Raw genomic sequence first — 23,882 nt, 5'->3', positions numbered from 1 at the left:
CCCCATCTGATGAGATCTGGTCCCGTTTCTGCTTTTTAGACGTTTTATTATTTTAATAGTCACAAGTTCTGTCTCAGTGTTTCACTCACAGATGTTTAATAGTCCTGTGACCCCTTCAAGGTCGCCTGCAGGTCCTCTGAGAACTGTAGTGGAGTGAAACAGTGCTATACAGAAGTATAAATTAACATCAATCACTCTGATCAGTTCTGGTAGGTCACCATGGCTGCGTGATGTTGACGGGTGGTGCTTTAGTAAAGTGACGGTGTAAACGGACGTTCAGCGTCTGGACCTCCTGACAGATTAAACCTGATGGTGTTTATGTGCCAAAGTGGACATGAGGGTGAAAATAAAGATCAGAAGCTGACAAATCTGCATCACCATGCAAACACAGAAAGAGCAGTTTGGATGCAGAGACTGATTATGGCATAAGCTCTGTGTGTGTGTGTGTGTGTGTGTGTGTGTCAGAGTGTGTGTGTGTGTGTGTGTGTGTGTGTGTCAGAGTGTGTGTGTGTGTGTGTGTGTGTGTGTGTGTGTGTGTGTGAGAGTGTGTGTGTGACGGTCAGACAGGCAGTGAAAAAATATAATTCAAACTGAAAACAGCTGATGTAACCAGCGGCTTGGCTTTAATCTGACATGTAATCCTCTTTTTATGAGATTTGACACAATTCTCCTCTCTGGTTGAAGGAGCACGTCGGGCCGTCAGGTGGACGTTCAGCTTTTTATTTTCTTCTTCACGTTTGGTTTTTTTTGTTTTTTAAAGAACACAGAAAAACAAATCTATCACTTAAATAAACAATTGATATACAATACTACTAATAATACTACTGATACTACTACCACTACTAATACTACTACTGATACTTCTACTACTGATACTACTAATACTGATACTACTAATACTACTACTGATACTACTGATATTACTACTAATACTTCTACTACTACTAATACTACTACTACTACTGATACTACTACTGATACTACTGATATTACTACTAATACTTCTATTACTGCTAATACTACTACTGATACTACTAATACTACTGATACTACTACCACTACTACTAATACTACTACTGATACTACTACTACTACTGCTGCTAATACTAATACTACTACTGATACTACTACTACTGCTAATACTAATACTACTACTGATCCATAAAATGCAGCTCAAAGTGTTCCACTAAAACACAAATAAAAAAATAAGAATTTATTTTAAAATAGAATTAATTAAAAATATGAATATTGTTAATAATAATAATAACAATAATACAAACTTTATTTATACAGCACATTTCAATACAGCTCAAAGTGCTTTACAGAAAACATGATATACATAACAAAATAATGTATATATGTATATACATGTGTGTGTATATTTAATAATAATGATGTAAACTTTATTTAAACAGCACGTTTTATACTTAGAATGCAGCTCAAAGTGCTTTTAGAAATAAAACGTCAATAAAGAATGAAAGGTAAAATCAGCAGAATTACTCTTCAGCATCTTAATGACTCGTTCTGAGGTGGAAGTTCAGGAAGTGCAGCTTAGCACAGTGAGGACGGCGTGCACATGGGCAGAGGGACTATTTTTATCTGCCAGGCAGTAACATGAGGCGCCGACCCCACGTCAGGATGTATTAATAACTGGTTTTTACAGACTCAGTGTCTGTTTACATTTCGTGGTGACGGACTGGCTTCTGCACGCCGGAAGACAAAGTGTCCACGAAGAACGCCGCCGTTACATTTAATCGCCTCTAAGGTCGCCTACTTTGGATGTAGCACCTGTCATGTGTTTGAAACCGCTTGTGTGACCCATTAGTCCGACTCATCTGTGTTTACTGAACCGTTCCAGCCTGACCTGCGACTGGCAATGGACTACGTGAACAACAGCTACAGCTCTGGAGACACCATGAGCTCCTCCTTAGCCAACATGACCATCAACGACCAGCATCACCAGGAGAACGGCGTCCAGGCGGGACACAGAAGCCCCGGAGACGCCAAAATGAAAGGTCAGACATACAGAGACGTACAGCCAATACATGATGAGATGCTCCTCCAGCTCATGAACAGCAACCAGGAGGGAAAGAGGCTTTAATATTTAAATTTTATAGATGTGAGGAACATTTTCTCTTAAAAATGTGTTTGCTTTTTTATAATATACCTCTTGTAGTCGACATCGGGTCCATATGTTCTCTTCAAAAGGTGCATTTCAAGGCCAGTTTGTGAATGACATAACAATCCTGTCTCATTTGATAAGAACTTAAAACCTGCTCTACCGCCTGGACCTCGTCATCCCGCTCCTCCGACAGCTCTATCTGAACTCTCCTTCGCTTCGGTCACTTTTTAGCTAAATCCTTCCTGCCTCTCTCTCTCTCTGCTCTGTTTCCTGAAGAAGAAGAAGAAGAAGAAGCGACTCCCCCTCAGGACGTTAAGGGTTAAAATGAACATAAACTCTAAAATCTCACTATTATGTAGTTGAGACTCTCAAAAAATACAAAACATCCCCATGAAGAACAGAAACAACATATCTCATAGGTTTAATCACCTTAAATACATTACAGCTGTTTTTTTAAAATTCCCGCCATTTTTGACATCTTTTGGCCCCGCCCTCGTGTGTGTGACATCACTAGAAAGCCAACGGCGTCCTCTCGGCAGGACGGTAGGCCTCAAATAACTCTCATGAAAGCTGCTTGAGTTAGAGGCCTCACACTCACGCCCCCCCACCGAAAAACAGTCGGACAGCAGAAACTCTTATGACGGGAGTTCACATTCTGGTTCTCATCAGCAGGTAAAAGCTGCGTTCACGCCACAAATGAACAAATGAATCCACCAGGAGTCGGTTTGTGGTCGGCCGACGCCGCGCCGTGCCAGACGACGTCACGCTCGCCACAGTTTTGTGTCGTTTCCTGCACATTTGCTCCTTTCAAATTGGCGTCCGTCGTCTGTCCGAACAAGGTGACCTGATGACATCACTCGTATTATCTTCTTATGATTACGTCATGGATCAGCGCTGAGATTCACCCTCGCCAGCACTTGGCACTTTCTCAGTCAGTGAGCGATTAAAAATGCTTGTTACATAATATTTCAGTCTTCAGCCAATAAACGTCTATTGTTAGCCGTGTGCACAGTTTCCAAGGCTACAGCAGATTCATACTGAGAAACAGAGCAGCAGCTTTTTCACATTAATTAGGCCGAAGAAAACAAACATGACGCTGTGCAAATGTAATAATATATATTTATATAGTTCATGCTCAAGAACAACAAAAGACTAACAACAAGACTAATTCTATATGTATAAAAATGATCATTATAATATATAAAATATGTCTAAATGAACACGTTTTCAGTTCTGAGTGGTTAAATAATAATAAATGTGAAATAATCAAACTATTCAAACAGTAAATTAGGCCACAAACAGCATTTGTTTTTATCGTATATGTGTGATTATAAAATAAATTTTTTTCAGTAGATATTTCTGCAGAAACGTTTGTGGAAATGTTCACATTCAAACACAATAAATCCACAGAGTAAATATGAGGAATAGATAATTATTCATCACAATATGGTAAATGTACACATCATAATACATGTTTCATATAAGAGGAACTAAAGCTATTGTTCATTAGCAGCACATAAACATTAGATAAATGGTTTAAAACAGACTATAAATGTATCTGCAGTCCTCAGTTATACCTCAGGAGCTCTAACTGCTGCTGTGAAGCCTCCATAACAGGATGATGCTGAATAAACGGATAATAAAAGACAATATAACATGTATAAAATATGTCTTTATATATTAAAATGTGTTATTTAAACTGGAGGTTTCTGTTCTGCAGCACAAGAAAAGACCAAACTACACTACAGCACCAAATAAAACCAAGCTGAGGCAGCGCAGAGGGCTGAAGCGTGTTAATGGTTCATGTTTGTAGTCGTCTGACTTGTGGGTAAACTTTGAGGCCCCACGGGTCAAAGGTCGGCTCGACCCAGGTCTGTCTGTTGGAGGTAATTTAAGAATATATCCAGGGATTAAAACGCCCACATGAAGGCAAACAGAAGGATTTTTATTTCCTCGTACAGTTTCCTGGAAGTCGTTGCAGCCTGTATGGACTCTGAGCCCCGCAATTCCGACTGTGCTTTGTTTTAATCCCCCTTTTTACATAATGGATACAAGACATGCTTGAATGGCCCTGAGTGCCCGACTGCAGCTGCACTGCGCTCTGTAATCCAGGCATCTGGGTCAGACCCCCTCAGAACGAGCCCCGTCTCCATCCTGTGTCACTGTTCGCTACCAATTCAGCTCAGAAACAATCAGGCTTTTAATGCTGCGCAGAAAACGCCGGCTTTTTAACTGGCTGAAAGGGTTTTTGATGTGAAAACAGCAAATACATGTCAAGGGGAAGATCTTGTTGTCTTGTTTGTCAGCTGCAGAGGTTGTAAAATAAATAATAACACCACCGACAGATTGTTCAGCTAATAATCAGTTTCAGTTTCTTTCCTCTTATCCCTTTATCAACCATACGGCCAATTAGTACGTAGCCTAGCGTTCCCCAGTTTACAGCCCTCACTAGTGCAGTCGTTCTCCCCGTTTCCACTTCCCATCATCTCACGTACAAACAGGAAGCAGCACACAGAGTCAGGTCCGCCTGCAGAGGTAAACAGCACATTTATCAGCGGCCAAACACAAAGTGAGTATCTCATCGACCTGTTTGAGTAGACGGCAGTAGAGCTGAGTAGAAACTGTGACTGTGGAAAGTTTAGTGTTTGTAGTGTAAAGTTAGCTGTGTGGCTAGTTTGAAGGAAATGTAGAAACTGTGTGGTTTATAGATGGTCTGGTTATTTCTGGGCCGCAGCGTCGTGTCTAAAAATAACCAAACTAATTAGGATTTAACGTAAAAATCAAAAAAGTCCTGTTCATTTTCTCGATAGACGACGTTACAGCGGCTGCAATCATGTTGCTCGTTGTTTAGATGTCCGGCTGCAACGTCGACTCTCGTGGCGTCGTTTTCATAGACGTATTTCCCCTCGGGAGGTGGTGGAGACCAAAAACAGAGCAAAAAAACAAACAACAACAAAAAAAAAAAAGAGTGAATATTGTGCTTTAACTCATCAGGTGGACACAAACACGACTGAATGAACGACAGTGTTGCTCCGTGACTGCTGGATGCGTAAATACAATTTTCTCTGTCGACTTAAAAGGTGATAATACGTCAGTGTTGTGTTCGCAACCTGTTTCTGCTGCAACCCCCCCCCCCAAAAAAAATAGGTTTAAGTGACTCACCGTTGGAGCACTTTTGAAATTCTTGCAGAAGTTTAACAACTGCACTAAAAAACATCCGGTCCTTCGTCAAAACGCCCAAAATACAAACCTGTATTGTTGCATAAAAATTCTTTTTGCAGGTTGGAAAAACCTGCACGACGTCAAGGCCGCAAAAAAAAGATAAATGTTGAATTCACAATAATATCAGATGTTTTTTCAGTCATAAGATTCCTTAGTCATTGCAGTGTTGTGTTTGAGCTCAATATCATGTTTTCCTTGCTTTAATTCTCTCCAGCTGAGTAAAATAAAAAATAAAATGTGCATTTTTTTGTGCATGTTTCATCTAAAATAAAAAAATATTGTCACATTATTTGAAATTAAGGCAAAATAGTGTCACATCTGTATCTGTTCTAATCATCCAGCCCTTAGAAATGCCTTAAACAGGTTTAAATGGTTTGTTATGAGTCATAAAAGGTGAATATTTGTCTTATTTTCTGTGTAACACTAACTGTTGCCAATGTTTTAACCACTTGAACTCTCTCACAGCTCACATCACTGAGTGTTTCTCAGTAATGTCCACTTGTGTCACGTTCCACCTCGAGCTTGACCTCCAGTTTACCTTTTTAATTCACAGAGGACGAAGCAGCTCTGAGTGAAAATGGGGTGAAATCTGTGTCTGAACTTTCTCAGCCAGAGAGCAGCCAGTGTGATGACGAAGTGCGACCTGGTACGCCTGCCTGCACTCCTCCTGTCATGACGCTTCAGCGCCAAAGACCTTATTAACGCTGCTCAGCCCTCATTTAGCATTTTGCATTTTGAGTTTGAGCTTGTGCGCAGATTATCAGTTAATTTCTCCTCTTTTACAGATAACTTTCTTTTGTTTCAGAGACATTATCGAAGAAACGTCACGTCTTATTTTTGTTGATTTTTCTCCTCCCTCACAGTTTTCATTGTTTTCTCCAACTCTAACCCGCCTTGGTTTGAATTTCCTGCTAATGTGTGCTTTAAATTGCTCATTATCCCGATATTTATACCCCACTGTTGGTAGCGAGGCACATGCAGCAGTGTTGTCACCGCAGACAAAGTGCAATTAGAATCGGTTACCCTTGAACATGTAGAATCGCCGCCTCACGAGCTACAGGTCGCTGACTAACATGGAAAATAATGGCTCTCTGTGCCACAGTAGCTCCACTCCAGTCTTGGTCGAGCATGCTTTGATCATAAATACTGAGGGTGACAGCCAGTCCGAAGCGTAGCTGAAGGGAGACTCATCAGGCTGAAAAGGCTCCTTGATCTGTTAAACAGCTCCTGAGTGTGCAAACATGAGAAATACCACAAGTGACCCATCGCAGAAAACCAAAAGGGGGCAGGAGGGGTGGTCTCAGAGCAGATTTAGCCGAGTAAACCTGGGGAAGGTTCAAGGTTCCTCATTTCTGACTGACTGACATGCGTTTATCCCGCAGCAGACACGTCCGTGGAGAAAGGCGGCGTTGAAGCCGAGCTCTCAGAAAAAGAGAGCAGCTCGTGTGAAGACGAGGGGCAGCTTGGTATGCCTCCGGCTTTTGAGCTCCTGCCTCCTTTCGGCTGCTTGTGTGTTTAGTTGTTTTTACGGTTTGAAATTTTGGGAAATACTCTTATTCGCGCTCTTTGTGTGGAGAGTTAGATGAGCAGCCAGTTAGCTTAGCTTAGCATAAAGACTGGAAGCAAAGGGAAACAGCTAGCCTTCATCCAAAGGTACCAAACCTGCTCACTAGACCTTCTGAGTGAGAGATGATAAAACAAACCCCGACATTGTGATGCAGGACATTCATTTTGCTATTTTGCATGACGACATACTAAAGAAATCAATAATTTTACATTAAAATATTGATTTAAAGATGATTTTATTGATTTTTAAATAGTTTTATAGCTGCTTTTGTTAATGTTAATCTGCTATACAGATCAAACAGAGCACAGGATGCTGTAACTGACCAATCAGAGTCAAGTATTCAACAAAGACGTGCAGTAACGTGCTTGTTGAATTAACTACTCTGCAGATAATTGATCAGTTCTTTGGTCAAAATACACAAGAGCTAAGGAAAACCAATCAATTCTCTGTTTACAACCCGGAACCATGAAGTTTTTGGTATTTTCCCTTGAAAAATGTTTTAAATGGTTAACTGATTATCAAAATAGCTCTGGATTCGTATCTTACAGCTGATTTATTGATTAATTGGCTAATGATGGCGGCTCTAGTATTAACTCTCGGTTGCACCAAAGTTTTCGCTGCAGTGTAAAAATAATAATTTCTAGCAAATAAACCCTCCACAAAACCTTTTGTTACACTTAATTCAACAAACTTGTAACATGTCAGTTAGCGAGCTGCCGTCTTGTTTCCAGCCTGAATGTTTTATAAATCTGGACTCTGGTCTGTTCAATCCTATGAAAGTTAACCAAAGTATAAAAGTTTTACTTTCCTTTTACTTCAGTAGGGATGAAATTATTGTTTCATGCAGCTGTTCTAGATTTTGCAAATGTTTTTGGATCAAATTCTTGCGGTGGAACAAATAATTTCTTGGAGGTTGTGACGCTCAATAAATGCATCCAACATTTTATAGACACCATCACTGTATTGTTTTGGCCACTTTACGCTAAGCTAAGCTAAGCTAACTGGCTTCATATCAAACATGCAGACATGAGAATAGTATCGATCTTTAAATCGAACCTGCTGCAAGAATACGTTTATTTCCCAAAATGTTGAACTTTTCCTTTTGAGTTTCATGACTAAAGCGGCCTGCTGCTCTCGTGTTTGTCCTGACTGGAAAATGAAGCTTACTATCTTTTTCTTTCAGCATCATATTTGGAAAACAGTGTTTTTTTTTGTTTGGGTTTGTTTTGTGGCTTCATTTCTTTTTCACGCCTTTTCTGATGGTTGGTACTTTTGCTCCTTTCAGCCCGGCAACATGATCATAAGCAGACTCAAACGTGCCTTTTTTTTTTATTTGTTATTTTTAAAACAAAAAGATATTTACATCCTGGCTATTTCAGAATGAACCAAACGACCAGACCGCAGGCAGATTTAGGACTCCTGTGATCTGTTAAACAGATGCAGCGCTCCCAGCCGCGGGGGAACGCCAGAATAATGTTAAAAACAGCTGAAGTACCAGCTTAGGTTTGGTACTTCTGCACCACGACTGTGCGTCTGCATATTCAATCATATGTTTCTGAGTGATCTTTAACAGTTATTGGCTGCAGGCTTTTCTGAATTAACCGAAGACGTGTTGTTTGTGGGCTTTGTATTGATTTCTTTGCAGTGAGTGAGTGTATTAATCAGGCATGAATGACGGAAACGCACTATTGATCACGCTCTAATGTCTCTTCCAATGTCTTTTCCATCTGTCTCGTCATGTTCAACCAGCAGCAGGAGGAGCGAGTTCAACAGGTAGGCTGTTTTATGGTGTATTGATCGCACTTAGATCGGATTTATTTACTGCAGGAGATAGATATGACCACCGTTCAAACTCCAAAACCCAGAGAGGAAGGAGCTCTAGATTAGATTATATATTGCTCTATTGTATTACACAATTTATTTTATACATTAAAGTCTTTCAAAAGTTAATTTTAGATTGATTAATTACATTTTTGGGGATAAATGCTGGATTGATAAACTAAAAGTAAACAGAAATATGAAAAAATATCACTATATTTACAGATTAACAATCCTGTTTCTTCATCCCTTATTTATTAATGCAGCATTTAAAGGCCAAATACATGTAAATAATAATCCATATGCTTTTTATAGCTATTTAATAGTTTGTTTTTGAGTCCAGAGGTGAAGTTTGTTGGGGGGGAATACATTATTTTACAGTCAGGAGGAGTTCAGGAATCATATTTTAATCACTTTTTAACAATGAAAATACATAATTTGGTGGTCTGTTGTTCATTATGTTCACTGGAATGCATCATCTGCCGTCTGTCACCCCAGTGTGATGCATTACTGTCCGTTTCCATCTTGTTTTATTTTGACGTAAACTCATTGGTCACACCTCGGTTCATGGTCTTGCATCTTCACCTTTTATAGCTCTCTGTTCTGTTATGTTGGGGGCGTTTTTTCTGGTTAATAGAATATTAAAATAGCCTTATTTCCCTCATGGACTTCTTTGATTATCTTTTGGTTTCAATGGGGAGATGGAAAACGAGTGCTGTGAATGTCATCATTAATCTGCTTTCCAAACAAATTAGCAAAGCCTGGCTCTGGAGTCCGCAGCGAGTTTGCGTTTGCGGGCGACGGATCAAAGCCGGCTGTAGACGGAGCTGCTGGGGAGGGCGTTGGCTGCATGGGAGCTTCCTGCTCCCCAGACCCAGGAAACGAGGCGGTGGGAGAGTGTGGGAAAAGGCTAAGTGACTCTTTATGGGCCTCTGAAGACCTCAGCTGCGGGTCGGAGCTTAGACGGGACGTACCGGTCAGCAGGGGGAGCCCTGAGTGGACGGCAGCCGCCGATTCCCAGAGGGCGATCAGCCTGGACGCCGCAGAGTGCCTGACTGAAATGAGCAATCTCTCCGGGGTGTCTTTAGTTCGCAGCGCCGCTTTGGAAGACCTGACGTCCATCGGAGACAGAAGCTCGAGGACTAATCGGGGCGAGGAGCTCGTCTCTGAACAAACAAAAGATGGAGCGACTGCAGATGGAGCAGCTTTAAACTCCTGCAGCGACTCTGGAAGCAGAAATGTCGCCCCAGAACCACAGCAGCCGCCTCCCATCCAAAGTCTGACACTGTCGAGCTTTGATTCTCATTCAGAAGATCTCCATCCAGCACATAGCGGTAGGAACATTTCCGAGAAGGATAGCCTTTTTACCAAAATGCCATCTGGCACGTCAACAGAAAACGGCAGCAGTGACTCATGGTCACATAGGCCCAGCTACTCACAGCCTGACATTTGTAATGACTCAGACATGAGGAGCAATGTGGCTCAGACCACCGGGCTCCAGAAAACGCCCCCCCAAGGCTCTTCAGCCAGAAAGTCTTTGGTGCCGGTCCCTATTTTCAAAGGTCTGTTTCCTGTCATGTTCACCAGTTCAGAACCAGCCCTCCTCAGTTACCTCCTTCCACTTCTTTCTTTTCCAACGCAGCTTCTACTCTGTGTTATGCTGCACTTCTCCCTCCGACTTTTTTCTCTGGACGTTAACTTTGACCCGAGGAGAAGCTTGTTGTCCTCCCTCCCCACTTTAGCTTCTTTTCTTTTTGTTTTGTTTTGTTTCATCTCTCCATCTCTGCTCTCACCGCTGGTTATGCAGCCCCGAAAAAAAAAAAAAACACTTTCTTTTTTTTTGTTTTGTTTTCCACAAGCACTTTGTGTGGCGGTGCATGCTGCATACCTTACATCACCAAACGTTTCTTTCATTTCTTGAATGTGTTCAGCCGCACACTGGGAAGCAAAAGTCTTAATTTGTGCCACTTGGGTTGATATAAAGGAGAAGTTATAGATATTCAACTTTAAGAAAATGGGTGAAAATCTAAAGTCTGCTTCTCTCTTGTGTGTGTAGCTCAAGCTAAGATGGATAACGGCTCTGCAGATAAGGTATGTGACCGAGAACATTACCGGACGGGTGTCTTGTTTCTTTTATTAAAGGCAGAATTCTGGTTTATTACATCTTGGAACATGTTTTTGTAGCTTTCTTCATATTTTCTATCAGGAGTTGTACCATTGTATTGTTGAGAAGTTGAACACTGGAGTTAAAAACATGAGCTCAGATGATCCAGCAGGCTGGAAATAAAACTCCAGATTAGACACAAGTAGAGAAAATGAAAGCAAAATATCCAAAACTCCCCAAATCACACTCAGGTTTTCCTGTGTAAAAAGAGATTATTGTGCTAATTTTTTTGTTTTACCTCCAAAATAAAATGGAAAACAGTCAGTGTTGGTTTATTTTAACCACGAGTGCCGATCTTCCTTTAACCTGAAAACCTGCAATAACAGATTTTTTTTTGGTCGCTTGAAGGCAGCAGAAACAAGCTGGAAGCTCAAAACTGACATATTATCAGCTTTTGCGTTGATGTGGACATCTGAGCAACATTATCATACGTTTGGAGTCACATGATTGGTCACCTGATGATGCTGATGGCCAATATTCACTCTCTTTTAGCTCCGTTTTGGTCACCACCAACTCTCTATAGCACCTAAACGCTCCACTGTATTAGTCTCTGTGTGGTAGCAGGTGGTGATCAGAGGGTTTTTAGCAAAACAGGAAAGTTGCGACCCAGAAAACCAAAACGAGGAGCTAAAAGATGCTAAAACGTTTTGAGATCCATTTTGAATACAAACATGGTGATTAAAGCAAAGTTTGTCTCATCATTTATGTGATTTGAACAGTTTTGGGAGCTTATTTTGTCCTTTTGGTTGAGCAATGGTGTGAAAATAAGACCCAAGTTGTAATAAACCAGAATGATCCTTTAACACTGTGTTTTTGAAACGCAGTCATTCTCCTCCATCCATTTTCCATTTGTTACATCATTCCTCCTGTTTTATGATCACTGTCATCAGCACTTTTGTTTTGCTTTTTTAATTCATTTTTCCTCTTCATGAAAAAGACTCAAACTGCCACCAAACCAACCTCTTCCCTTAAAAGACCATCCATAGTCACCAAGGGCAACAAAACACACGCTTCCTCCCGAAACGGCCACAGCCACATCCCCATTAAAGCCAGCAGCGCAGGGCCCAGGCAGCCCGGAGTAAGTACAGGCCTGAACGCAGCTTAGAGTCCAGACCGGAGCTCAGCTCAGGATGGACGGATGCTCAGTTTCCCGATTCCTCGTGTTTGATCAGTCGGTTTGAATGCATCCAAACCTGCACCCAAACACGCTCTTTTACCAAAAAACGCTAACAAAGCCTCGTCCATTCATCGCTGACTGCTCATTCGCTCAACCAGATCAGAATGACTTGTACGAGATTTGTGTGATTGCAGCATCCACGTTAGACGCAAGTAGAATAAAAGCAGCTTTCTGGGGTAACTTGGACGTCAAATGCTGAAAACTAAATCATTTGTTGTCGGTTTTCAGAGTGGAGGCGCAAAGACTCAGATCCCTGGAGCCAAAGCTTCTGCCAGAACTGCAGCTCAACCAGGTGAGAAACCAGGACTTTACGTTTTAATTCCACTTCATCTACATTCATTCCTTTTGATTTCTGTCGTCTTCTAAGGAGAAACATTTAAGGATTACTTATGATGTGTCATATTTTTTTGTGATGCAGCTAGTGCCAAGAAAGCTCCCACTCCAAAAAATGAAAAAGGTAAAAAGAAAATAGAATAAAAAATAAGCAGCACAAATCAGTAGAGACCACTTTCAGCCTGGCATGACCACAGAACCACAGTCTGATCCGGTTCATCCGGGATCAAACTTGGTCAGCTTTTAGCCAGCAGAGCTCCTAGTTTGTTCTTTATTCTTCTGATTTATTATCCTTTCTTCCTTTTGTTCCTTTCATCCATGACCGTTGACTTGTTTCAAACCTCTGACGTGTTGCTTCTGCGGTTGATTAAGATGCCCAGAGTGGACAGAGCAGCCCCGGTACTCCAAAATCTCCCTCTAGCCAAGCACAGTCTGCGAAGGCGGCGGCTGAGGCCAACAAAGTGAAGAAGGTGGCGGTGGTTCGGTCCACGCCCAAGTCCCCGGGCTCGCTGAAGGGCCGCCCGCCCCCCATGGCTGCAGCCGCACCCATGCCGGACCTGAAGAGCGTCAGGTCCAAGATCGGCTCCACGGAGAACATGAAACACCAGCCGGGAGGCGGAAAGGTACCCTGACTGTGCCTCTGAGCGCTCACACTGCACACAGTCCTCCTCCTCCAGCAGCACAGACGGGAGGTTTACATGCTTTTAACATTTCTGGAGACGGAGCTGCTTTGGAGGCAGAAATAATCGTATTGGTAGGTTTGACCCTCAGTAGGCTGATCCAGAGACACACAACCACATCTCATTCACCGTCCTACAGCACACACACATGGCATCAATACATGGCAAGGTAAACCTCAAAAAGGCTTTGAGAACACTTCCCTTTAGACAAAGGGCCTTGGCGTCTCGACGTCTCCCTTGGAAAAGAGATTTTAATCTGAAGGGACATCCTCATTAAATAATGGTTAAAAAATAGTTTACACCTAAGTTTGCAGTCTTCCTCTGCACAGTTCTTCTCCTCGTGTTACGACCAGGTACAGTCGATCAATAGAGCAGCATAGAAGTGGCGGCAGGAGGATGTATTGAGTCACACAAGGATGTGCAAACAAAACGGAGAGCCACTCACACAAACAGTCCTCCGTGGTGCTTCTAGTGGTCAAAACTCCTTTAATATACCTAAATAATGTGTATTATTAGTGTTGGTGAATGAAGAAGTCAGAAACATAAAGCACTCAAACATGTTTAACAGTTATTATCCAAACTCCAGCACAGTTCACAGTTTACAGACTCTGACCCTCTGTGCTTGTACCGACCTCCAGGAACAAGGATGTAAACACACAGCTGATGAGGTCACTGTGCAGCTAAGGGTCAGAATTTGTCTTAAAAGGCACAAAAAAAATAAAATTCAGACGTGCTCCTTCTGTCGGGACGTCATGAGGCCTTCGCCGTCACACCGGATCAAACCATCAGTTGTCGCACCTGTTCCCTGTTTTCTTCAGGTGTCTGTTGGGCCAATCAGAATATTTCTTCTTCCAGAGCAGCTTTACCTCTGAGAAATGTTGGTGGAGCTGAACTCCAATCTGCCTTTTTGTGTGTGTGTGTGTGTGTGTGTGTGTGTGTGTGTGTGTGTGTGTGTGTGTGTGTGTGTGTGTGTGTGTGTGTGTGTGTGTGTGTGTGTGTGTGTGTGTGTGTGTGTGTGTGTGTGTGTGTGTGTGTGTGTGTGTGTGTGTGTGTGTACTTGTGCTGTGGTTGACGAGTGTGTAAGTGTCTTTGTTCTAATTTAGTGCAGCCTGCAGTCACGTGTCTGAAATCTAGAGGATGTTGTTTTGTGATATTTATGGCCCAAAATGAAGAAGAAGAGGAAGAAGAAGTTCACACTGTGGACGAGAGTCTTAATGTTTGAAGGGCAGATCAAATTAACAGAAGACCTTCCTCTTGCTGATGGTTTCCCCCCCCCCTCTGTTTCTCCCTGACATAACGTCACCTCAACACGAGTTCAGGGCCGTTTCTCACTCGTTTCTTTCAGCCTTCACAGCTCATGTGTCAAACCACCGTCTGCGCTCAAACTCTAAAAGCTGACGTTTTCGTTTTTCCCAGGTACAGGTCTTTGATCAGAAGGTGGACTATTGTAATGTCCAGTCTAGGTGTGGCTCCAAAGGCAATGTGAAACATGTACCCGGTGGCGGCAATGTGAGTAACTGAGGGATGAACTCAACACCAGACTCTTGAGTATCTCTGCAGTTATGATCAGCAAAACGTGCTCTCTTATTTTTCTCCCCATGTTAAAATACACGGTCAGAAGAAGGACTTCTGCTAAACACTCACTAATGAGACACAGCTCATATTTAGCTCTTTGTTCTTGCACTAAAAGCTGAATTTAACCAAAAGACCACTGCCTTAATGCGCTAAAGCTGGCATCTGTAACGTCTCATCAGCTATCGGATGATTTCTGTGGTGAAGAGCAAAAAAAAGTGTCACATTTTGCACAATATTTGTATTTCCAGGCATTAAAGTCATAATTCTGCAGAGGCTGGCTCAAGTTATGGATGGCAGCTTTACTGAAATGAGTGTGTAGTTTTCATCCCCTCAACATTTCGTTTCCTCCTTTTGGGCTGATCCCATCCTGCAAACGCTCCCCTTTCAACTCCTGACGAGTTTTCTTTTGTTTTTTATTTGTCTTCTCGCACTTTGCAGGTGCAAATCCTGGACAAGAAGCTGGACTTGGCCAACGTCCAGTCCCGCTGCGGCTCTAAAGACAACATAAAGCACACGCCTGGTGGGGGCAAGGTGAGAAACGTGCTCGCTCGCCTCATTTGTGTTTGACTGCCTCCTTTTTACATGATGAACAAGTGGAGGAAATGTTGTTCTTGTTAGTTTACAGTTAAACTGTAGTACTGAGGTAAAGTCTCCTCATCACTTCTCTGCAGTTCATGATCATGGCACAAGTCTGTGTTCTTAAAATCTTTAAAGACGGCCCTCCCCGTCCCCTTTAACGAGCCCCGTTCCCCCCCCTCCGAACCTCCAAGAGCTCATTTCCTCTCCAGCACTGGTCGGCTGCTGTTGCTCTCTCCAGGATAACCTGACAAACTTTTCTTTCCCCACATATCGACTCTCCAGGTACAAATTATTGATAAGAAGTTGGACTTAGGCTCTGTGCAGTCCCGCTGTGGCTCCAAAGATAATATAAAACATGTACCCGGTGGTGGCAATGTGAGTAGATGTGGCGAAGCTGCAGGTATGCAGCTGTGGCCAAACCCCCCTCTTGTTGCTTCTCTTGATAAAGACGGAGGGAGTCGGTGCACGAGTCCTCCCGTCTGTCCTGTGTGAACCCTTCAGTGCTCAGACCTGTTAACTCCTCCTATTAACAGTTTATCTGTAAACTTAAAAACAGCCGTGAGCATTTCATACCGAGCTCTAGAGCAGCACTGAACTGTACGTAGTTTTCTGTCTGCTTGTGCTGAATATTAGATGGAAGTCAACTGCAGTGGTGGAAGAAGTGTTCAGATCCTACTGCTGAGACTGTGCTGTGGAAATAACATGTACTTAAACCGTTAAAGTAAAAGTTCTCAGTGTTTTCATGTGTTTTACTGCTGCAGATGTTTACGGTTTCTGCAGCAATGCATCATGGGATATAAAGATCATCATGTAGCGTCGCTGCTTTGTGAGAAAACCACGTTTATCTTAAAAAGTTTTATCAGACAAACTGTGGTGACGCTTTTTCCAGCCGATCCAACTTGTTTTTAAACTGTTTCTATTCCACCTTTATTTAATCAGGTAGATTAGATTAGATTAAAATCTGCTTCCCACGAGAGACGTGGCAGCTTTGACATGGTTACAACAATAGAAACAAACACAACAGACCAGTGAATAATAACATCCTGTTAATATGAACCACATGACATTTAGAAACATCCACTTGAAGCTCTTTTTTTTAAATTCACCACATGTAACTAAAGCCGTCAGGCACAAAGAACCATATTAACCTCTGAGATGAAGTCGGGAAGTCGTATAACTCATTAACTTTCCACCACTGCTAACACTGTTATGTGATGCTCAGGCTCTGCTGTAAGTTTGATAACTTTAGCACCCAAACTGGCCCCTGAAACCACATGCATGAGTCCTGTGTGTGTGTGTGTGTGTGTGTGTGTGTTCTGTGTTCCCGTTCACACTGATCCGTCCGTCCAGTTCCACGACCCGATGATATCCTTTATGATATCCTCTATCCCGGGCTGATTGTGTCGTAGAGCTGCGAGGAGAAGGAGCCACAAAGAGCCTCTGTCCTCGGCCTCTCCGCCAAACTGTGCCTGTTGTGGCGAGCGCTGAGATGACCTCAGCTGAGAGACTGGGCGCTTTGTGCCGCGAAGACAGGCGGCCATGACGGGAGAGCCTGAGGTCACTGTGACGCAGAAACACGGCTTCATAGTGCATGTGGAAGAATGCAGAATGTGATCAATTAAACTTGATAAAAGACATTTTAGTGTAAAGATTGGATCATTTTTCTGGATTCTTTCAAATTAAAGGTTGCAGCAGGCTCAGGCGAGAGCACAAGACTTAAACATCTGATCCCAATCAGTGTTTTATTGATCTGTTTCCTCTCTGGTAGCAGCTTTAGAGGACTAACAGTCTGTTTTCTAGTTGCATGCAAACTAGAGTTTACTGTGACGTGTTGCTCTGGTTTAAATCTCCTCTCCTCTTTTGTTCCCTCACAGGTTCAAATTGTGCACAAAAAGATCGATCTGAGCAGCGTGACGGCTAAATGTGGATCGAAAGACAACATTCGTCATAAACCAGGTACGGTTCAGGTCTTCTTTTGTCCCGGAAGAGATGAAAAGACTTTCCATCGGTGTCTCCAATCCAACCTGGCTTTATTTATGAGGCACGTTTAAAAGCAGCAGCAGTCAGAATGTTTAACATTAAGTTAAACAATTTATAAGTCAGAAGGACGAAGCAATAATAAAAACAACAGGACAAGTAGAATAAAAGCCTAAACCAAACTGATCACAGTAAAAGAAACCTGAGATATACAACAAATAAATGAATGTCAGCCTCACCAACGTGACCAGACGAGGCCTAAATAGCTGAATGGCTTTATGCACCCACATGCAAATAGATAATCTGATAGAATCACTAACTAAATAACTAATAAATAACTTATTAATAGTGACACTATATTTGTTTTTGGGTTTTTTTTAAGGTGGCGGAAATATCGAGATCAAAAATGAGAAGCTGGAGTTCAGAGTCCAGTCCAAGGTCGGCTCCCTCGACAACATCGGCCACGTTCCTGGAGGTGGACAGAGAAAGGTAACGGCCTCACAGCCGGACGGCTCCACGTTAAAAACACCAGATGATGTCTTCATTGTTACTGTGTTGTTGCTCATCTTCGTGTTGTTGTTGTTGTGTTCGGCCAAAGCTTTGTCAGCGCCGCTGCAGAGCTTTGCTTATTCTCACTCATTCAGACGCACCTGAACGCAGCGCGAGCAGCAGATCCTTTAGTGGCAGTGCAGCAGGAGGGCAGGAGTCTCACTCCTCAGGCACAAAAAACAAGAAATCGTCCGTCCAGAAAGTACGGTGGCTGGGAGGTGCAAAACAATTTTACAATACGAGAAACACTTTTACGAAGCTGGAGACAAATTTACATTTTAGAAAACATTTTTACAAATCAGAAAACAAATTTACAAGACGTGAAACACTTTAACAAACGCCGAAACAAATTTACAAGTAACTTTTTCAACCGGAAAGGGAATATACCAACTGTTGAGTAGAACCGGAAGTGATAAGGAGTTCATGGCGACCCACGATGGACGGCAGTCAAGCGGTCTTTCGCCCGTATTGAGACGAACATATGAGCCGATTAACGCGGTACATTCCCTTTCCGGTTGAAAAAGTTACTTGTAAATTTGTTTCGGCGTTTGTAAAAGTGTTTCACATCTTGTAAATTTGTTTTCTCAAATGTAAATTTGTCTCCAGCTTTGTAAAAGTGTTTCTCGTATTGTAAAATTGTTTTGCACCTCCCGGCCACCGTAGAAAAGGCTCCAAGTGCCTCATTTCCACTAAAGATCCTGTTTCTGTGCTGGTTTTAGTGGGAATGAAGCTGCAGCTGCTGATCTGAGTCGTCTCTCGTGTTACAGTGAACTCACAGCGAATGAATGGAAGCACCTCCACCTCCAAACTAATTCTATACAGCTTTATGTTATATTATTATTACACAGAGCAGGATAACTACTTTCATCATATTTTATTTCTTTGTTATATTAATTTATATGTGCAGAAATGCAGGAAATAGAATTAACTGTGTCTTAATGTTGGTTGGTGGATCAGAAATGTGCCCTGAACCTGGGGGCTCCTCGGTCAGCCTTCACCGTCTCTCTCCAAGAAAGGAGGACAAAATAATCTTTGAAGAAACCAAATTTCAGTCCGTTTTTCTCCAGGAGCTCCGTCTTGATTTCAGGTTGAGAGTGAAGATTTGCATCATTTAGCAGCTCAGTTAGAGGTTTGAGGGTCAGAGGTGGGTTATTACAAGAGTCTCATCCTTCCTCCCTCATCCTTCCTCCCTCATCCTTCCTCCCTCATCCTTCCCTCCTCTGAGTTTGACATTTTGAGCATTCTTTCCCTCTTCTGTTCGAGCCTCCATCCTCTCTCCATCCAGCTGATTTTATGTTCACCATTCACGGCAGCCTGTTTCGTCTTTATCTTCTGTTTCTTGGTCAGTTTTTCACATGTTGTGTTGCGTTTTGATTTCTGTTGATGCCATCACGTGTATTTTCGTTGTCATTCCCTTGCCGGGGCTCCTCTGCAGAGGGAGAAGGGGAAGGAAGCACAGGGGAGAACCTCAGGCAGCCCCTCATTCCCCTCCCCCGCTGTCACCCCCCCTCAGTCACCTCTGACTGTCCCTCCAGCACCCATCACACCCATCCTGACGAACCCCCACATAAAGATTGAGGACTCCCGTAAGTATACGAGGCGACTGTTGTACGCTGCGTCTCACAGCAGCAGTGTGTTCGTTACTGATTCACATTCTTTTAGACATGCACGGCGACATCAGACGGCCAAAAGTATGTGGACGCCTGAACATTACGCCTGCATGTGATTGTTAGACTTAGACTTCTTTTATTGATCCCCCATAGGGGGAAATTTACATGTTACAGCAGCAACAATAGACAAGAAAGAGTGAATAAAAGCAACATTGGAAAATAAAGCAATAGCAAAATAAATATGTGTTGTGATGATAAATAAATATTTACACTATGTATCATAAAATAAAATGTGATTGTTAAAGGTGTCGTTACCTGAGTGATCACACACACACACACACACAGGTATACACGTGATATAAAACAATCTATTATCCTGTTTTCATCAAAGGTCCAAGCTCAGAAAGAAAAGAGAATAAAATTATTATTATTTTCACACCTCTAGTAAAGGAAGTAAAGCCACAGGCAACAGATCACAGAGGTTAGGGATCATTTTCAGGACACCAGTTTAAGTCTAAGCTTAAGTCTAAACTAACAGGCCTTCATCCAGTTAGAGTCGGTCCAGATTTAAACGTTTTTAAAAACAGCATCATTATTGTAAAGATCTGTGAATCTTGGTCCAGAATCTGAATGGAGTTTGGTGCACGTCAACAGTACAAGTCCCAGAGCACATCCAGGGGTTGACGGGGGCCCCAGCAGCTCACTGCGACCCCCCCGACACTGAGTGAGGATGAGGCCGTGTGTGTGTGTGTGTGTGTGTGTGTGCTGTCCACCAGAGGGTGATGTTCTAACTTTTATTCCCACCTGAATGAGACCACAGGTGGCTCAGTGTGACCCTCCCCTGTGATCTGACCGCAGATTGAGAGCCACAAACTGACCTTCCGTGAGACGGCCAAGGCCCGCACTGACCACGGCGCCGAGATCGTCTCCTTGGAAGACTCCCCCCACCAGCTCAGCACCGTGTCCTCCTCCGGCAGCATCAACATGGCCGACTCTCCGCAGCTCTCCACGCTGGCCGACCAGGTGTCCGCCTCTCTGGCCAAACAAGGCTTGTGAATGCACCCACCTCCCCCCTCCACCCTCCACCTCCACCTCCACCACACGACCACGTAGAGGAGTTGTGATGCCTTCCTCATTATTCCCACGGGACTTTTTTAGCTACCCATCACTGTTTATCCTTCACTAACCTTTGAAAACACTCTCGAGGCGTTCCTCGTAGAGGTCTTGAGATAAAAAAAAATGATAATAATTAACAAAGTAGGCCAAAACATGTTTAATTTCTCTCTCTCTGTGGTCTTTGATCTCTTTATTTGCTATTTCTACCTTTTGTAAGTCTCCCTTTAAGAGTTAAAGCACCCCAGCAGAGCTAAATTCTCCCTGAGGAATTCTCTTCATGCGTATCCTGGTGAATCTGACGTCATTTAACACTTGGCTTCCTGTCACATTGACTGTGAACCCTTTAGAAAGGTATGTTTTAATGTCCCCTTTGATGGGTGTCCCCCTGATGCTTAGTTCTTTTTCTTTTTCTGGATAAAAATACAGAATATCAGCTTGGAAAACTGGAGGGAGACGCTGACTGTTAGGTGCCAGTTTGTGCTGCAGTAACAGGGTCCGCTGAGGGGCGTGAGAGGAAAACCGTTAGAGGAAAAGTAGCAAATGTTTCGTCAAGGCAGAAAAAAAAAGCTTTCAGACCTCACTGCTGTCTTTGCTTTGTGTAGTCCCGACACGTGCTGCGCCCCGAGCTACTGTAGGTGACGGGGGTGGAACCCGGATTAAAAAATACGAACGGCTAGAGTAGAAACTTTGGTTTGTGTTGGGCACAGTTTTATAATCGTAATCTGTGGATATATGACATGTATTTGATATGAAGAAACATTTGTATCGTGCCTGCTACTGTCAGTGTTTCTGTTTTTGTTTTTTTTTGTTACTGCTCTGTTGTAAATGCGCTTAAAGCTTCGACGTATGAGGAGGAAAATTAACCTTAAGGCTTTTAAAGTGTAACTTTCATGGCCAAAATTGTGAGGAGGGAGGAGAGTTCATCAGTATTTAAACTGCTATATGCACATAAAAGCTAGAATGATGTTCGTCGCAATCACTTAAAGCGAGACTACGTAACTTCTGCTCAAAGGAGGCCACTGAGTGTTAAAATGAAGAGGTGATGCTTAGTGCAAGCTACTATTATTATCATTTAGCTGCAACGCTAAGCCGTTCTAACAGTAGCACTAGTGTAGAGGAGTCCTGAAGGCAGCAGACTGACTCACTAACTGTATATTTACATGTGCTAACGTTAGCCACAATAAGCTAGTGGTCACACCAGACCACGCCAGGCTGTAGCAGCAAAGCTCCTCGGCGTATTTCACTATGCAAGGGTGCGTTTTACTGCTTAGGAATTGGACTTTTCATCGGTAAGAGCAGGATGGTGTTTTTGTTTTCTGCTCTCTAACGTTACATAGTCTCACTTTAAAGGCTGAAAATTGTAGTACTTTAAAAATTCACTCAACCAGAATGAATATGACTGACTGACTGCAAAGCAGATGGATGGATGGATGATGGATGATGGATGGATGATGGATGGATGATGGATGGGTTGATTGGGCCAAGTTGAGACGAGGGATTTGGGAAAGCAGCGAGAGAAACTGTACAGCAGCGGGTTCATTTAGCTCGGGCAGTTAAACATTACTTCAGTGTCAGGACTCATGGTGAGGTGGTGCCTCAGCTGGTCGCTTTTATCTTCACCGACTTCTCTGCAAAGCCAAACACACTACGTGGCCAAAGTACGTGGACACCTGAAGATCACACACGTATGGGATTGTAAACTGGAGCTGGAGCTTCCCAACCTTCCTGGCTGGTGACATTTTCCCATTTTGTTTTATTCTAACACTTTAAAAGAGGCCTGAAACGATAAAACAGTCCATTAATTTAAAAGCAAAGATACGCAGAACGATTCTGTGCAGTTGAAATGTGATTTAATCATCTGATGACCGCTTTAAAGTAATCGTGTGGCCTCGAGCGGGGGTCTCGACCCTCAGGGTGAGAACCACAGTACAATACTGTGATTTCCTTCATTGGGACTAAAACTGTTTAAAAGTTGTCCACGTACTTTTGGCCACATCGTGTGTTTAATATCAAAGGTCAAAGACTAGAAAAGATTTAGAGGGACTTATTCCGCTTTTCCCTTCTGGACACTTTCATGTAAAGAATCTCGTCTTCAGTGTTTGTTAAATGAGCGACCAGCCGGTGATTCATTAACTAGTTCCCTTAGAGATGCTCTCTCTCCGCTCACGTGCTCGAACATGTCCTCATGTTGGTCGATGCTCCTGGTGATTCTTCACTCTTTCTCACATTAATAGAAGTGAAACAACTTCTTGCATGCACCTCATGTAAGAGACAGCCGTCTGCTTGTGGCCTCCCTCTCATTACGTGGTCTCTCTGTATATCCTGTTTATATATGCGCTCTGGATGTGGAAGGATATACTGATCTAGGACTAATAATAATAATAAAAAATAAATAAATAAATAGGTGGTTATAGGTCAAACCGTCCCACACGGCGCTCCCAGCTGTGTAGGGAGGACTTAAAAAGGTGTGTTTGCAACATTACCTGCATGCTAAATTCTTGGTTCTTTCTTCAAACAGACCACGTGTGTGGGAGCGTGCGGGCAGTCATGGGTGCTGAGGGGTGGGAGCTGATCCCAGGATGTAGGTGTGCGGTTAAGTTTGTGTGCTTTGGTGGTCCCTCTCCGTGCATCTTTTTTCAGCCGGGCGGTCGGGGAGGTTTTTTTTCTGCAGTAACAAAAAACTCATCACCTTTTTTTTTTTTTTTTCTTTCTCTTGGTTACTTCTGACGCTGTACAGTTGTGGAAATGTGATTGTTCTCGTTATTGTGCATTTGATCAATAACTGGTTTATGATGATTCTTGTTGCTGTATATGTGTATTTGAAAATAAATGCTATGAAGTCACTGTCGGCGTGGAGGATTGCAATACAACCGCTGCCTGAAATCACCCCCCAGTTTACCACACGGTGCGCTGAGTTCACCGTCCATTTCTTCAGAGAATCCAATTCACAGACCACAATGTGCCCCCAGGAATTCCCCACGATAGTTAGATTTAGATGCAAAAACCACCCTTGTGATGTAGAAATGAAGCGCCCCCAGAGGGAGGAGAGCGTGGGGGGCCGAGGGAGTGATTTCAGGCAGCTTTGACACTGAAGGACTCGAGGCCAGAACATTTACGCCAAGTTAAACATAAATGTTTTAATGGTACTATTTACAAAAAAGAAAACAATTCTGCTTTTTGATTAGGTTAACTGCTGCAACAATCGAACAGGTACATTGACATCTTGCTTAACTACAAAAGAAAAAACAGTGATTGAATGGCTGTGGCATAAAAAGGTGTAAAATGAAAACCATAGTTTTTTTTGCATAGCAATTAGTTACTTAAGGGGGGGGCAAAGAGTGCGGTTATGACTTTGTGGGGGTGGCAAAAACAAAATCCATCTTTGCAACAGAG

General features: G+C 42.8%; 1 protein-coding gene across 1 annotated transcript; it reads left to right on the top strand.

Moving 5' to 3' along the window:
* Positions 1-1,702: 1,702 nt before the first annotated feature.
* Positions 1,703-20,335, top strand: mapta (microtubule-associated protein tau a). Its single transcript, XM_070851755.1, has 16 exons — positions 1,703-1,765; positions 1,859-2,015; positions 6,727-6,810; positions 8,661-8,684; positions 10,786-10,820; positions 11,831-11,971; positions 12,299-12,362; positions 12,489-12,527; positions 12,776-13,026; positions 14,500-14,592; positions 15,097-15,189; positions 15,520-15,612; positions 17,112-17,193; positions 17,597-17,703; positions 19,199-19,349; positions 20,232-20,335. Exons 2-16 carry the CDS (start codon positions 1,877-1,879, stop codon positions 20,234-20,236), a joined length of 1,401 nt encoding a protein of 466 aa, XP_070707856.1. The 5' UTR covers positions 1,703-1,765; positions 1,859-1,876; the 3' UTR covers positions 20,237-20,335.
* Positions 20,336-23,882: the final 3,547 nt, after the last annotated feature.

This window comes from Pempheris klunzingeri, chromosome 20, assembly GCF_042242105.1.
Source record: "Pempheris klunzingeri isolate RE-2024b chromosome 20, fPemKlu1.hap1, whole genome shotgun sequence".
Taxonomy (NCBI): domain Eukaryota; kingdom Metazoa; phylum Chordata; class Actinopteri; order Acropomatiformes; family Pempheridae; genus Pempheris; species Pempheris klunzingeri.
Note: the sequence above shows the minus strand (reverse complement) of the source record. Positions and strands in the feature narration are given on the sequence as shown.